This window comes from Alosa sapidissima, chromosome 15, assembly GCF_018492685.1.
Source record: "Alosa sapidissima isolate fAloSap1 chromosome 15, fAloSap1.pri, whole genome shotgun sequence".
Classification (NCBI taxonomy): Eukaryota; Metazoa; Chordata; class Actinopteri; order Clupeiformes; family Clupeidae; genus Alosa; species Alosa sapidissima.
The window spans coordinates 20,666,721-20,680,411 of record NC_055971.1 but is presented as its reverse complement, the minus strand read 5'-3'; the positions used below and the strand labels follow the sequence as shown (position 1 = coordinate 20,680,411).

The following is a 13,691-nucleotide window of genomic DNA, read 5'->3' as shown; positions in this document are numbered from 1 at the left end:
TGTGAACTGAGAAGATATGAGAGTACAGGTTGTTGAAAACCCAGTTAATTATTTTCAGGAGATGTATGGGATTTGTGCTTTAAAAGGATCATGCCTGTAATCTCTCCAATAATGCCTGTGTGTATAAAAAATTATGAAGTTGCAGTCATGTCAATTTCTTGACTCTTCCAGCAGGTGTCAACAAAGCGCAAAAAATGTGTAGCAATTACACCTTTTTCAGCCCCTAGAGATGGATCGGGGTTACCTGACCCATCTTCAACCTTTCTTTGAGCAATTCAAATCAAGCTAGTTATGCCTGATTATTCCTGGTTGGGTCCATTTATACCAGACCCAGGTCGCTCTTGGGAGAGATGTAATGATAAGTTAATTGAATAATAATGTGTCTGTCATAACAGATTTTCTGTTGGCAACTCATTGCAATAGAAATTACATTCAATTTGATGAGGGCCTCACATTTGTCTGTGTCGCAACATATCTGTGCACTGTAATTCATTGCATGTTCAGGTGAAAGCTTTACTTTCAGTCCAAGGCCTCTATTTCAGCCTATGTTACAACAACAACATAATGATTAGTATCTCGGTGTATTACATCAAATGTCATATTAAATGTTTGCTATGGAAGTAGGCCTAAACAGCCATTATTTATCACAAAACCCATGGTGCATTTCTTAGTTCAGTGAGTGACGTACGATCAAGTGGGGGGGACTAATCGGCATTACCCAGAAGGCTTATGTTCCACCCCTTGTCCAGCCGGTGCATTTGGTTAAAAAGTCAATCGTTAACATCGCACCTGACAGCCGGCTTATGGAATGGAAGATCCTGAGACTCGGGACTGGACCACCTGCAAACTCAAATCGATAACAAGGGCTAGATTGATTTTAATTGTCAATTAATTATATTTTGCTCGAAGAATTGGGCTGTATATATTTTTTTTATCGACGCCTTATTTACCACTGAAACGACTCGATGCACGGATGTTGTTGTGATATGGGCTATGCTGACCCACAACAACCATTCTGAACAGCGCATGAAAAGCCTCGAGGACTGAATTTTCTCTTTCTTTTCTTTTTTTTTTATTATCTGAGGACTGGACCGCCATCTCAACCTAACCTAATAGGCTATTTATGGCAGGGTCATGCATCGTGGTCTTAATGTTGTTACAGGGCTGTTGTTATAATAATTAGGCCTATAATAATAATAATAATTATTATTATTAATAATAATAATATTACAGGCTGGCTGGTGTATTCTTAGCCTATCCCAGGCTACATGAACGCTTCTCATCATGAAGTAGCCTAGTCTAGCTGGCATCGCTATTCGCTCATTTTGGTGACGGGAATGGAAGAGATGCTACCGCCTGAATCCACACGGATTTCATTACAGTTAATTCGTGGCAAACAGGCTATGAGAAGCGAAAGATTCTATCATATTAGAAGAAACAACATTTTAATCGTTGTGCTTGACTGAATTGTGTAGCCTAGGTTTGATAGGTTTTCTGGCATTCGACATCATCGTCCAGCTGAAACAACACAGAACGCCGTGACAGTAGGAGCTCATTGTTTGCATCGCTAATGTAAGATCATCTCTGTGAACTGAACTTGAATATTGCAGACTTTGCCGTATGACATGCGAAAGATGTAGGCTATGAATATATAGTGGAACTGCATAACATAATTGTTATTACGCGCTGATTCACATGATTATAACACTACTGACGTAGGATGCTACGCTACCTTATGGACAGTATGCGATGCCGTCTTGTTTTGACGTTATAAGCGTGTTTGAAAGTGATTGTTGTTATGATTTAGTAAAGTAATGGCTATCCGACTATATGTCTCTTAAACGAGGCAAATGAACAGATGTCATGGTATTTTTTGCAATTCTACTTAGGCTACTTGATCTTAGAATGGACAAGTGATTTTCTTAAAGACTATAAGGACATTACACAGGCTTACATGGGCTACAGGATTTAGACGAGAAAGCAACAGTAGGCTATTCATTATTAGGCTGTTGTTTGACCATTATAAACTGGTTGAAGGATTGCCATTTTGTAGGCAAGAATTGATTTCTTTTTGTAGACATGGGGATGAATACTGTGCATGACAACAATATAATAATGTTAGATGTAAGCACTGACAATCCATGTCGCATAAGTCTGCTTATTTAATGATGATTAATCTCGCCACTTTTATGTTATAACCTATGTGGAAGAGAGAGGTGCTTGACAGCATTCTTGAAGAGAGGACAGTGCTGCTATACAGTATCTTAAAAGTACTCCAAAGCAGTCCAAAAAAATAGAGATGATGGTAATATTTCAACTCTCTTCTGCCATATCTAAAATTCAGGGTAACACAGTTTTTCTCAGGAGACTATGCGCAGTTGTCATACATCATTAAAGGAACTTTGATGTTGTGGATGCGGAACAAAGCCAATAATATAATATCCCTCATTTCAACTCAGGAGAAAATGTCACCCTCTGGTCCAGATCAAGCCTTGTGTACATGAAGATTTTGCATCAGTTACAAGGCTAGTGGTCCTATGGACAGGAGGGCCATTGTTAGTAAATGCCCTACATGGTCTTACTGTTGGATGTATATTCAGGATGTCAGTTGGCCGAGAGGGAGCGGTTTTAATGCTGCCGACATCATAAATGGGGACACACAGACTGTGTGCAATTAAAAACATCAAGCAGCCATCCAGCGTGGAAAATTATCTGACAGTCCTCTGTCATTTGACTCCTCTGTGAGTTTTGCATCCAGTGGGCTCTGCATGGATGGTTTGTGTGAGTTGACAGAGGAATCACCCCAGCTGTTGAGACCCCACCGCTGACGACCGGTAGCCATGGAGCCCCATACTAGACTGAGTAGCAGTGGCGACGCTGCCACACTGCCCTGCGCCAGTTGTGGGGGGTGCTACCACCCACCGACCTCCTCCTCCTCAAACTCATCAGGGCCCCCAAACATGACCGAGCCACCTGGCTTTGGTGACACAGAGAACGGGAACAGCTGGAACTCCTCGCGGATGTCATCCTGCAGCTCCCCGGACTCGCACGTCCACCCGCCTCCCGGAGAGAGAGCCCCGTTCTGGACAGCGGTGTTTGACTACGAGGCCACGGCAGACGAGGAGCTCACACTACACCGTGGGGATTTGCTGGAGGTGCTCTCCAAGGACGCGAAGGTGTCCGGAGATGAGGGCTGGTGGACAGGTAAGATTCAGGACAAAGTCGGCATCTTCCCCAGCAACTACGTGACGCGGCGGAGTACCAGCTACCCTAAGCTGCCACCCGAACATATGCTGGTGTGTGGGGAGTGCCCACTGGAAATTGACTTTGCAGAGTTGAGCTTGGAGGAAGTGATTGGCGCCGGCGGCTTCGGAAAGGTGTACAAAGGTATGTGGCGCGGGGAGGAGGTGGCCGTGAAAGCCGCCAGGCAGGACCCGGACGAGGACATCAGCGTGACGGCGGAGAGTGTGAGGCAGGAGGCCCGTCTCTTCTGGATGCTGAGGCATCCCAACATCATCTCCCTGCGTGGCGTCTGCCTGCGGGAGCCCAATCTCTGCCTGGTGATGGAGTACGCCCGCGGCGGAGGCCTGAACCGAGCACTGGCAGGCAAGAAGGTGCCACCCAGGGTGCTGGTGAACTGGGCCGTGCAGATCGCCACGGGGATGGACTACCTTCACAATCACACTATTGTTCCTGTCATCCACCGAGACCTCAAGTCCAGCAACAGTAAGTACACATAAATGTTCTCACACCTGGCATAAAGATGGTGGCTGTTTTTTTTTAGGTCAGCAATATTATCTGTGAACAGTAGATCTGTGACACAGTAGAGACTCTTATTCCTGTAATGAATGCACCCAGATCTGATTAATCAAGGCAAGCAAACAGCATGAAAGAACCTTCCGAAATATGGAAATGTTTTGCATATGCATTTATGATGCAATAACAATCAACATTTTCAGACAGATCTGCAGTTTTGTGTGCATTTTATTTTCCTTAGTAAGCCATTCTGTTCCTCCTACCATACTCTACTGTCTCTCTTTTGGACTACAGAGCTATTTTGGTCTTTTGTGCCACTTACAGTTTAAAGATGCAGTTGCTATTGTGTATCAGAGGGAACACATCCCCTGATTGTGCTGCATCATGGTTTTGGGCTGAATATAGATTTTGTGTGCATTTACTCGTTAATTCTACACTGTGACAATTGTCTCCATTAAAGAATCTCTTCTTTATGGGACTGAAGTTTAAGGACACAGGCAACATAGGATAGTTGTCTGAAAAAGTTACACGGTTACTTATAATCCAGCTCTAAACTCTCCAGCATCCTTCTTCAACTGCAGCCACTTCTGACATCGCTGCAGCATTCAGGTTGTTTTCTAAAACAAGGAAGAGGCATTTGACCTGTACTGAGTTAGTATACTCCATGGGACACTGCCTTAGATTAATTAAAAAGCCTACTCAAAAGCTCAAACCTGGACTAAGCCCATTTCAGGACCTTGAGTTGAAATTCAGGTCTCGAGGTCATAGATTAGTATGTTGCAGCTAACTTCACCCTACAAACGAGCAAACACAACTCCAGTTTAATGTTTAACGTTTTCAAAGAAGAGACCTGTGGTCATGTGGCCTTTTGGATGTTATCTAAAGATACCACTCTGGATTGTTTATTTATCTCTTGTTTGTTAGAATTATGATAGTGAGTGCAGAAATGGCCACAGGCGCATAAGAGCCTCTAAGATTTTAATTGAAATGACTTAAGGGGAATTATATATGTGTGTGTGTGCGTGTGTGTGTGTGTGTGTGTGTGTGTGTGTGTGTGTGTGTGTGCATGTGTTTTTGCATGGCAAAGCACACATTATGGTTTTTCATGCCTGACCGTGTGTTGTGTGTAGGGACTGTCAATAGTACATGCATGTACACCTACTGTACTTTATGTATGTGCTTTTATCTGTGTGTGTGTGTGTGTCTTTGTGTAAATTTTCCCATTCTTTAAATCACTGTGGAAATGTTCAAAGCGTGGTTGCCTCCAAATACCAGTTTCTTGCAGACAAAGCTCTGACACCCAATGTAAATAAACTCGGAGCATTGTATTGACTACAGGAGTGCACCAGCACGGCTATTCTCCAAAGACCTGATTGCTTTTAGCCAGATTATCTCAAATAGAGGCTAGATACTCACAAACTGTAAAGCAATCAACCTTCTTCTCTTTGCAAGTAATATCACACTAGGGAAATGATGCAGACATGGGACTCACTGTTCCATCTTAGAAGCATATAGTGGGAACACTGGTTGTCAAGTCCCTATCCACGATGATGCTTGAAATGTTATTCAGTTAATTAGAAACATGGCCTGGAATGCTAAACAATTAGGGGTCTCTCAGACATCTTCATACATAGCAGATGAATTAGATGCTGGTAGAGGAAATTCCAAGAAAGATGGCTTGTCATGAAATGTACCATCAGATAGCAGAATTTAGAAGTGGCTTGTACTGTAAGCCTACCAGTGGCTTGCTACCAAAGGTTTAGACAATGTCATCCAAAGAACAGTATATTTTGTAATTTTTGTTTTATTATTTTTTTTTTCAAATTCAAGAGTTAGAACAGTAATGGGACTCTCCTCCGATTGGTTAAAGGCTGATTTTATTCCAGGTCAATGGCCTTTAGAGGCATCATGGATGAAAACGAATCCCAGTGGAGCATTGCTAGATGGACGTTACGAAATGCAGTGAATGTGTGTCTTGTGATGCAAGACTAGCATGTAGTCGCAAACTATAAGCTATATGGCAGAAAAAGCAGACTCTGTATGAAACAGAGCAAAGAGAACAGGAAAAACGAATAGGACAGGTGAGCATAAAAGGTGAGGGTCAATATGATCCAACAAGTGGGTGGAGCCCTCTGGGCCACTGGGAAAGTGGCTTAACCAGATCCTAGGTCGTCTGGTCTGAGCTCTCTTTCTGTGGACGAGCAGTCTGACTGATAGCTCAGATGTATAAATTACTCTTAAGTCTGTGATTAGCCTCTAAAATTTGCTTATGTAACCTTGTTGTTTACCTGACTGACACACAGTGTGTGCCCAGTGTGGCCAATGTTTAAAACACACTGTGAAACAGACACGTGACATCCAGCCTCCTCAGTGAGGAGTATTACACCCCACAGAATCAACAATGTGTTGGCATGACATATGAGGAATATTAACCTGCTTCTCAGCCTGCCTGCAGAATATCAAATAATTGGTACTTTTGTTCCACTTGGAACTCATCACTCTGAGTTGTAGTAGATGGGAGGACCTGCTGCTTTTTGTTAAGGTAGCCATGGCGCATGGGCCAAATTCATTTGGATGGAATTCAACTCCACTAAGCTTCTTTTCTTTTCTCCTCTGGCCCTGGTCAAACCAACATGCTTCTACTCTCATGCTTCATGGTGGTGCCAGTGATGCACTTGTCTAGTAAACAAATTTAATTATGACAGGAAAAGTGAACTGTGGTTTTTACAGTGGAGTTTAAATTCACTATAGGATTCTGTTTGGTCTCAGAACAGACTGCATAATACAATTATGTATGTCATATTTTTAACAACATAATATCTCTTTTCATTTTTTTATTGGTATATTATTGGGAGACAGTTTTTATCAAAATTAATTTTCATGGTAGGACTACATGAAAGGGAGCATACATCGGCCCTCGAACCCACTATCAGCACTCTACCGTGTTGTGGTTGTGTGCCCAAAACACAGTGTAAATGTTGAAAACTGCCACTGAAATTCACCAGTCTGAAGGCTAACTAGCTTTTATCATTACCAGCTGTTTAAAAGGCTAATGGTTGTTGTCTGCTAGCTAGCTAGCTTGCTAGTTTTAGACAAAATCTTATACTGCCACTCCAACCAATTGCTATTCGGCTATCAGATTACTGACACGGATGTCTGCTGGAGTTGTCCTCCGTGGAGGTCAGTCTGTACACAATAGTGGCCAAAGATGGCCATCAGGCAGAACTCACTGGAGGAGTGATCCAGCAATCAGCTGTTTCAGGTGAGACATGCTCTTTTGCACATCAAACAAAGGCTGTGCTGTGTGTTCTCCACATCTGACTTTGCATACTGCCGATAAGGGTAAAGGACTGGGCCCGCCTCTCCTTGCTGGGAGCTACCCGGATACACACTCTTGTTGACACACCAAACATTTCCATAGCTGAGCCAACACACGGAAATACCCAGGGAAAGTGAATGTTCACACACACACACACACACACACACACACACACACACACAGAGACCAGAGCTATGTATCTGTCTAAATACTGAAATGCACTTCTTAGACATTTCCCAGCTGAGACTTAGGAGGGTTGTCTAAATAAGGTGACATGAAACAAAAAAACACCTGCTGTTAATCATCATCAGCTAAATGTCATCAGACGTACAGATGCACAGACATGCACAGTATTTTACTGTTATTATATGTATTTTAAATATTGTCATTTGTATTTTGCAGGATTGGAACAAATCTAATGTAGTTTGTAACAAAATACTTTGAGGGATTGTATTTAGAGTATTTCAAATACTTAAAAATAGGAGTATGGCACATTGTGACCAATGTGTTAGATCCAACTTTTCTCTTTTACAATCCCCTCTGGACATGTCTGAAGTTGGAAAAAAATAAAAGTCAACTGAGGGAGCCAAAATGGTCAACATGGGTTGTAAACCCAATTTTTTTTTTGTGCCGCCAATGTCACCCTGTAGACAACTTAAAAGCATTATATCTTAGAACATTTAATTGAAAGTTGAAAAAATTAAAAAGTAACTAAGTAAAACAGGTGCTTGAAGTGTCAGGTGTGTCAAATGCTACAAAACTAAAATTTGAAAACATTTTAAAATTTCACAACACATGAGGACATGGACCCCATATGATGACCTTTGACCCCATGACATTGAGTACCAATTAGTTGATGTTCATTCTCACTACAGGACAGTATTAAAGCCACTTAATGGATTTGACATGAGGATTTATTTATTTATACAGTTTTTCTCGATCGTTTTGATGCTTTTGTCAACTCTGACATCACATTTTCAAAACAATTAACACCTGTGTCTGAACAAAAGCACTCTGGCCAAAAGTCACTTGCAAAAGGCTGTTACTCTCTCAAAACACTTAAGACATGCAGCAAAAGCAAATCTTGCCTTCAAACAACACATCCTGTCGTCAAATCACTGTGTGATTTCAATCAATTATTACAACAAAATGCAAAATCTAGTTCTCAAAATGAGCATTTTTGCTATGTCTTCCATGTCTTTCTCATTTTTCTGGTATCAGAAAAAACAGAAAAGACCAAATGTACTGAATAAAAGATAATTTATTCATTCCTCCCAAGATGTAACTGTCACTAACATGTAACACCTACAGTAAACACCTAGGCAAGACAAATTTCATTGAACTACAACTTGTAATTTTTCATCGAAATAGAACTACAGTAAACACCTTTTGTACTGTTTTCTTCACCAAATAGGCAATACAGTACTTTGTCTAAATGTGCATTAGATCAATACTTGCAAATAGCAACAAAGAACAGACATTGCATCTCATATGCATAATGAATGATTGCTGATTGAAGCATTTTTTCACACAGGTGTATCAGAGATTCAGACTTATGCAAGGAATCTATACCACCTGTGAAAAGATGTTTTCCTTTTGTTTAGCACGGGAAAACCAATATAGTGAATCCCAGTTTCCTTAAGCAGGTCAAAGCAATCGAGAAAAACTGTATAATCTGCCGAGGTATGCAGAAATAATGGGGTAGATGGACGCAAAGACCTCCCCGATGCGAAAAATGTTTTCTCCACCAAGTTAATTAATTCTGTATATCGGGACACCTTACATGATGTTATTCTGTTTGTCAGTCATGTACAGTCATGTATGTAGGCAATAGGCATGCATTTATAGGACAAAAAAGGGAATGCAGTTTAGTTTAAAAAGAGGCCGACCTGTTAAATTTGTCGTAGCCTACTACATTCATTGGTACGGAAATTATGGTGGGTAGTCTGCTATGTTACAGTTGATTCCAATGTTGCAAAGTCTGCTTCAGTTCAATCATTGTTTACATTGATATGGGACGCTGATTACATATTTTTTACCAGATCCAATGGGGAGTGTGTGTGTGTGTGTCTTTTATGTGTCTGTGCTTGTGTGTGTGTTCGCTTGTGAGTGGGTGTGTGGTAATGGAGTGTGTGTGTGTTTGTGTGTGTGTGTGTGTGTGTGTGTGTGTGTGTGTGTGTGCCTGCTTGTCTGCATGTGTGTGTTTTTATATGTGTGTGTGTGTTTGTGTGTGTGTTGGTGTGTTTGTGCATGCGCACGTGTATGTGTTTTTGTTTATGTGTGTGTACCTGTGTGTGTGTGTGTGTATGCGTGTGAGTCTGTGAGAGTGTGCCTGTGTGTGTGTGTGCGTACGTATGCCTACAAGTCTACTGTGTGTGTGTGTGTGTTTGCGTGTGTTCATGAGTGTGTGTGTGTGTGTGTGTGTGTGTGTGTGTGTGTGTGCATGTATAGTCACTAATTGTACACATATATACATTTATTGTTTGGTCCCCCATGAATGAAATTCCACGAAACTTGGCATGCATTCAGAGGGTGTCATAATGATCAGACATGTCAAATTCAGTGCAGTTTTGAACCTGTCAGCCAAAGATACCTGCCATGGTTCTGTGTCATCTTTGTGGAGCTACATGCCCAACAAGTTTCGTGCACCCTGGTCTTTCAGTGTCCCGGGAATGGTTGACACAAAATTACTGAAGAAAAAAAGAAATCCGGAACAAAAAAAACTTCAGAGGTCTATTGCCTGATATAGGATTGGAAGGATAAGTTAAGGGGTATTCTGAATATATTGCCATGACGACACACCCCGGCTATCACTTCCCGGCATCCTTTCTCTCTACATGTGGCACTGGAATGATCACCCCTCTACCACTGGGTGGAGTGATGTTTCCCATCTTAGAAATCATCACCCTTAATTACTGGGGATGATCGAAGATGTTCTGTGTGACAGGAAGAAACGTAGTATACAACATAGTGTTAGATTTTTAGTGTCTTACTGAAATTTAGTTCATTTTGATATTTAGCTTCAGATCCAGCAAGTGTAGCAGATATAGAGATGGACATTTGCATGAATTTTCCCTTAGGTTGGACTTCTCTGGAACATCCTGTTCTCTTCAGTTTTCAGTCTACTGGTCTTGTTATTTGCAAACTGTTAAAACAGCTTAGTCATATTTTTTCTCAGTCAAAACCAATTGCATCAAAACATGGCAGTTTTTGTTCTTACTCATGCTAGCTAGTTCTCCCCCTTCTCAAGTTCCCCCTAAAGTTCTCCCTGATCTTTATCAACACCAGACTGTAACCAATTAGCATGTTAAACTTCACAGGTTGGCTGTGACAGGATGGCTAAGACAGAAAGTATTGTTGATATCTATTCATGAATTATTGCTGGTATCCATTCTTAGCATTTAGCAATTCTCTCTTTTTTTAACCATCCTATTTGTCCTCTACTCTTTTGTCACTCTATCTCTTATATGATCAGTTTTGATTCTGGAGCCAGTGGAGAGGGATAACGTATGGGGGAGGACCCTGAAGATCACCGACTTTGGGTTGGCACGGGAGTGGCACCGCACCACCAAAATGAGCGCAGCGGGTACCTACGCTTGGATGGCACCAGAGGTCATCAAGCTGTCTCTCTTCTCCAAAAGCAGTGATGTCTGGAGGTAGGTCTGCAGTGTATCAGGAGGGATGAGATTTCAGTAGTACTCTGCTTTTCTCCTCTTAGAGGAAAGATGAGCTTCAGAGGAAGACATTGGCTTTAGACATGTACTTCCAGTAAAGACACTGAAAGGATTAAGTGTTGGTGTTGGTTAAGCAGTAAGCAGCACCTATGGTGCATGATCCCTTAAGGCCATTTCTGACATTGTGTGACTCATTTACTCTCCCTGTGTCCAGTTTTGGGGTTCTGTTGTGGGAGTTATTGACGGGAGAGGTTCCGTATCGGGAGATTGATGCTCTGGCCGTGGCCTACGGTGTCGCCATGAATAAGCTAACGCTTCCAATCCCATCCACCTGCCCAGAGGCCTTCGCACACCTGCTTGAAGGTAAGAGTTCATTGATTATTTCAGTGGTCGCTTCATTGAGACGTCTCTATGCTCGGATAAGATGTGTTCAGGCCAGTCAAATCATTTCGGTGAGCTTTATGGGATGGTGGACAAATGAGCAACAGTGTAGCAGTCATGTCACCTGAGCGCGCTTGAATTGATTTAGCTGACAACATAATCGCTACTGCTAGAGAAGCAAGATAATCAGATTCCACTATTGCATCTGTTATACAAGATATTGGCAGCGCAATAACTTTACAAGATGAACAGAAAACAGCGATTAAGGCATTTGGCATCCTCAAATTTTGTGGGCGGAGTGAATCCAGGCTGCTTTCAGGCTAGGTTGAAACACAATCAAATCCAAATGCCGTGCTACCAGTCTCAAATTCTGATTAGCCTACAGCACATTTCTGTTGAAATTTCTCAGTGTGTTCATTGGCCATGTCTTCCCTTACATTCTCACACATTCTCATTTCATCTCCTCTGCCCTATTTTTCCTCTGTCTGGCGCCCAGAGTGTTGGAGCCATAACCCTCACAGCCGCCCTTCCTTTGGGAGCATCCTGAAGCGGCTGCTGGCCATCGAGCAGTCAGCTATGTTCCAGATGCCTCTGGAGTCTTTCCACTCTCTGCAGGAGGACTGGCGGCTGGAGATCCAGCAGATGTTTGATGAGCTGCGGGCAAAAGAAAAAGTAAGGGAGATGGGAGATACTTGAACGGAACTTTGGGACTTTTATCTGAGAGTACTCACTGCACTCATTCACTTACTCGTCTTGCCTCCATTATGAGCTCCATTGTGTCTTGGAGTGCTGAAACTGGTCCATGATGAAGTCTGGAGACCTTTAAAAGTAGCCTTAAATACACCATACTTTCAAGACATCATAAGCCTAACCTAAACTTTAACTCCACATTTACAGGCAAATATGGTCAAAATAATATATTCAGGTATCTTAGCATCACATGAAGCTAATTTCCTTTATGTGCTTCCATGACTGTAAAACTAGCAGCAGCATAAGACACCGAACTAAATATAAAATGTGTGCTTGGTAGCTGAGATGTTACCAAGAAAAACAAAAAGATAATCTATTAAGTGCCTATATGTTCCATATGAAACATGCATATAATGCATTACATGCATTAGTCAATAAATCTGACTATTTATGGGTAGTATGTATCCTAATATAGATGCAGGTTATGTCCTTCATGTTTTGCATGGTCCAGGTATGGATTGTGAGCATGCTTGAAATACCACACCACCCAAGTTATGTAAGCCATCCCTCTTAATTCTTCATTGATCTTGACTCACAACAGATCTATTTTAAGGAAAAGTGATCAAAAGGATAAGCTTATAAAGATGTTATTTCAGGACTTGCTAAAAACAAGTGTGAAATACTTCAAGAGTCATCATTGTAAGCTCAGCCTGTGTGTGCGGAGCTGGTGTGGTGCAGTACACAGCAAAGATTCTAGAACAGAGCTCTTTTCTCTGCTCTGTTCTAGAATCTTTGGTATACAGTCTCCTGTGGTCTGTCTCAATCAGAGGGTCTTCTCCAGTTGCACTCATACTAGGAGTTACTGGCATGTGCCACCCGAAACTGCATGCGTTCATCGTTGTCTTGGCATCGAGTCATTGTCAACTCATGAAGTTCATCAATATTTCATATAGTAGGAGCTACTTAACCAAGATGGCAGACAGTTGCAACATACAAAGGTGAACAAAGCATTGAGGAGTAGAGACAGTAATGAATGTTGATAGAGATGTGATATCATGTGTAGAAGCTACAAATAGGGATCAGGGATCCAGCAGTGAAGATGGGTCATTTGAATTCATTAAACTAGTATGAATGGACCCTTTCAACAATAAAAACAAAAACAATGCTTGAATGTTCTATTTGGGGCCCAATCTAATTCCTCTGCATTAAGATAACATATGGAATGTTAAAAAGGAAGTCTTGGGGGGGGGTCAACTATGATGCTGATAATGGAACTCTCTTGAAAGGGTCCATAGGGAAATTATATATAATGCTATTGTTGTTTATTCACCCTTTTTAAATGATGGTAGTCAGGATGTTTCATCCATCCTTCATCCACATTGCTATTTAAGCAATAAGCCCCGAGAGGCCGTAGGTTACACTGATTCTACAACAGCTAAGGGGCGTTGCTAGGCACGATCACAATCACAATCAAGGACCGGAACTATCAGTTTTAGAATACCGTGTATGTATGACCATGATGTTGACCACAGTCTTTACATTAGTGACTCCTTGTTTGCGTTTGGCCGCTGCAGGAGCTCCGCTCGTGGGAGGAGGCGCTAGCCCGGGCAGCGGAGGAGCAGCGGGAACAGGAGGAGCAGCTCCGGAAGAGAGAGCAGGAGCTGGCCGAGCGCGAGATCGACATCGTGGAGAGGGAGCTGAACATCATCATCCACCAGGTGTACCAGGAGAAGCCACACGTCAAGAAGCGCAAGGGCCACTTCAAGAAGAGCCGCCTGCTCAAGCTGGGCCGAGACAGCAACAGCATCAGCTTGCCCTCTGGTGGGTCGAAATGGGATTTAATTTTAACCCACAAGGGCCATGCATCTATA

At 42.2% G+C, this 13,691-nt stretch overlaps 1 protein-coding gene across 2 annotated transcripts in view; it reads left to right on the top strand.

Moving 5' to 3' along the window:
- The first annotated feature begins 760 nt into the window (after positions 1-760).
- Positions 761-13,691, top strand: part of map3k10 (mitogen-activated protein kinase kinase kinase 10) — a 21,756-nt gene continuing 8,825 nt past the window's right edge. Inside the window, exons 1-6 of one of the 2 annotated variants that reach the window (XM_042063986.1) lie at positions 761-1,572; positions 2,460-3,726; positions 10,551-10,731; positions 10,964-11,112; positions 11,627-11,802; positions 13,395-13,641. In XM_042063986.1, coding sequence (XP_041919920.1) covers positions 2,841-3,726; positions 10,551-10,731; positions 10,964-11,112; positions 11,627-11,802; positions 13,395-13,641 — 1,639 coding nt within the window. In that variant the 5' untranslated portion in view covers positions 761-1,572; positions 2,460-2,840. Of the gene's footprint in view, positions 3,727-10,550; positions 10,732-10,963; positions 11,113-11,626; positions 11,803-13,394; positions 13,642-13,691 lie in introns of both variants that reach the window. The other variant, XR_006023015.1, reaches the window with a different exon arrangement.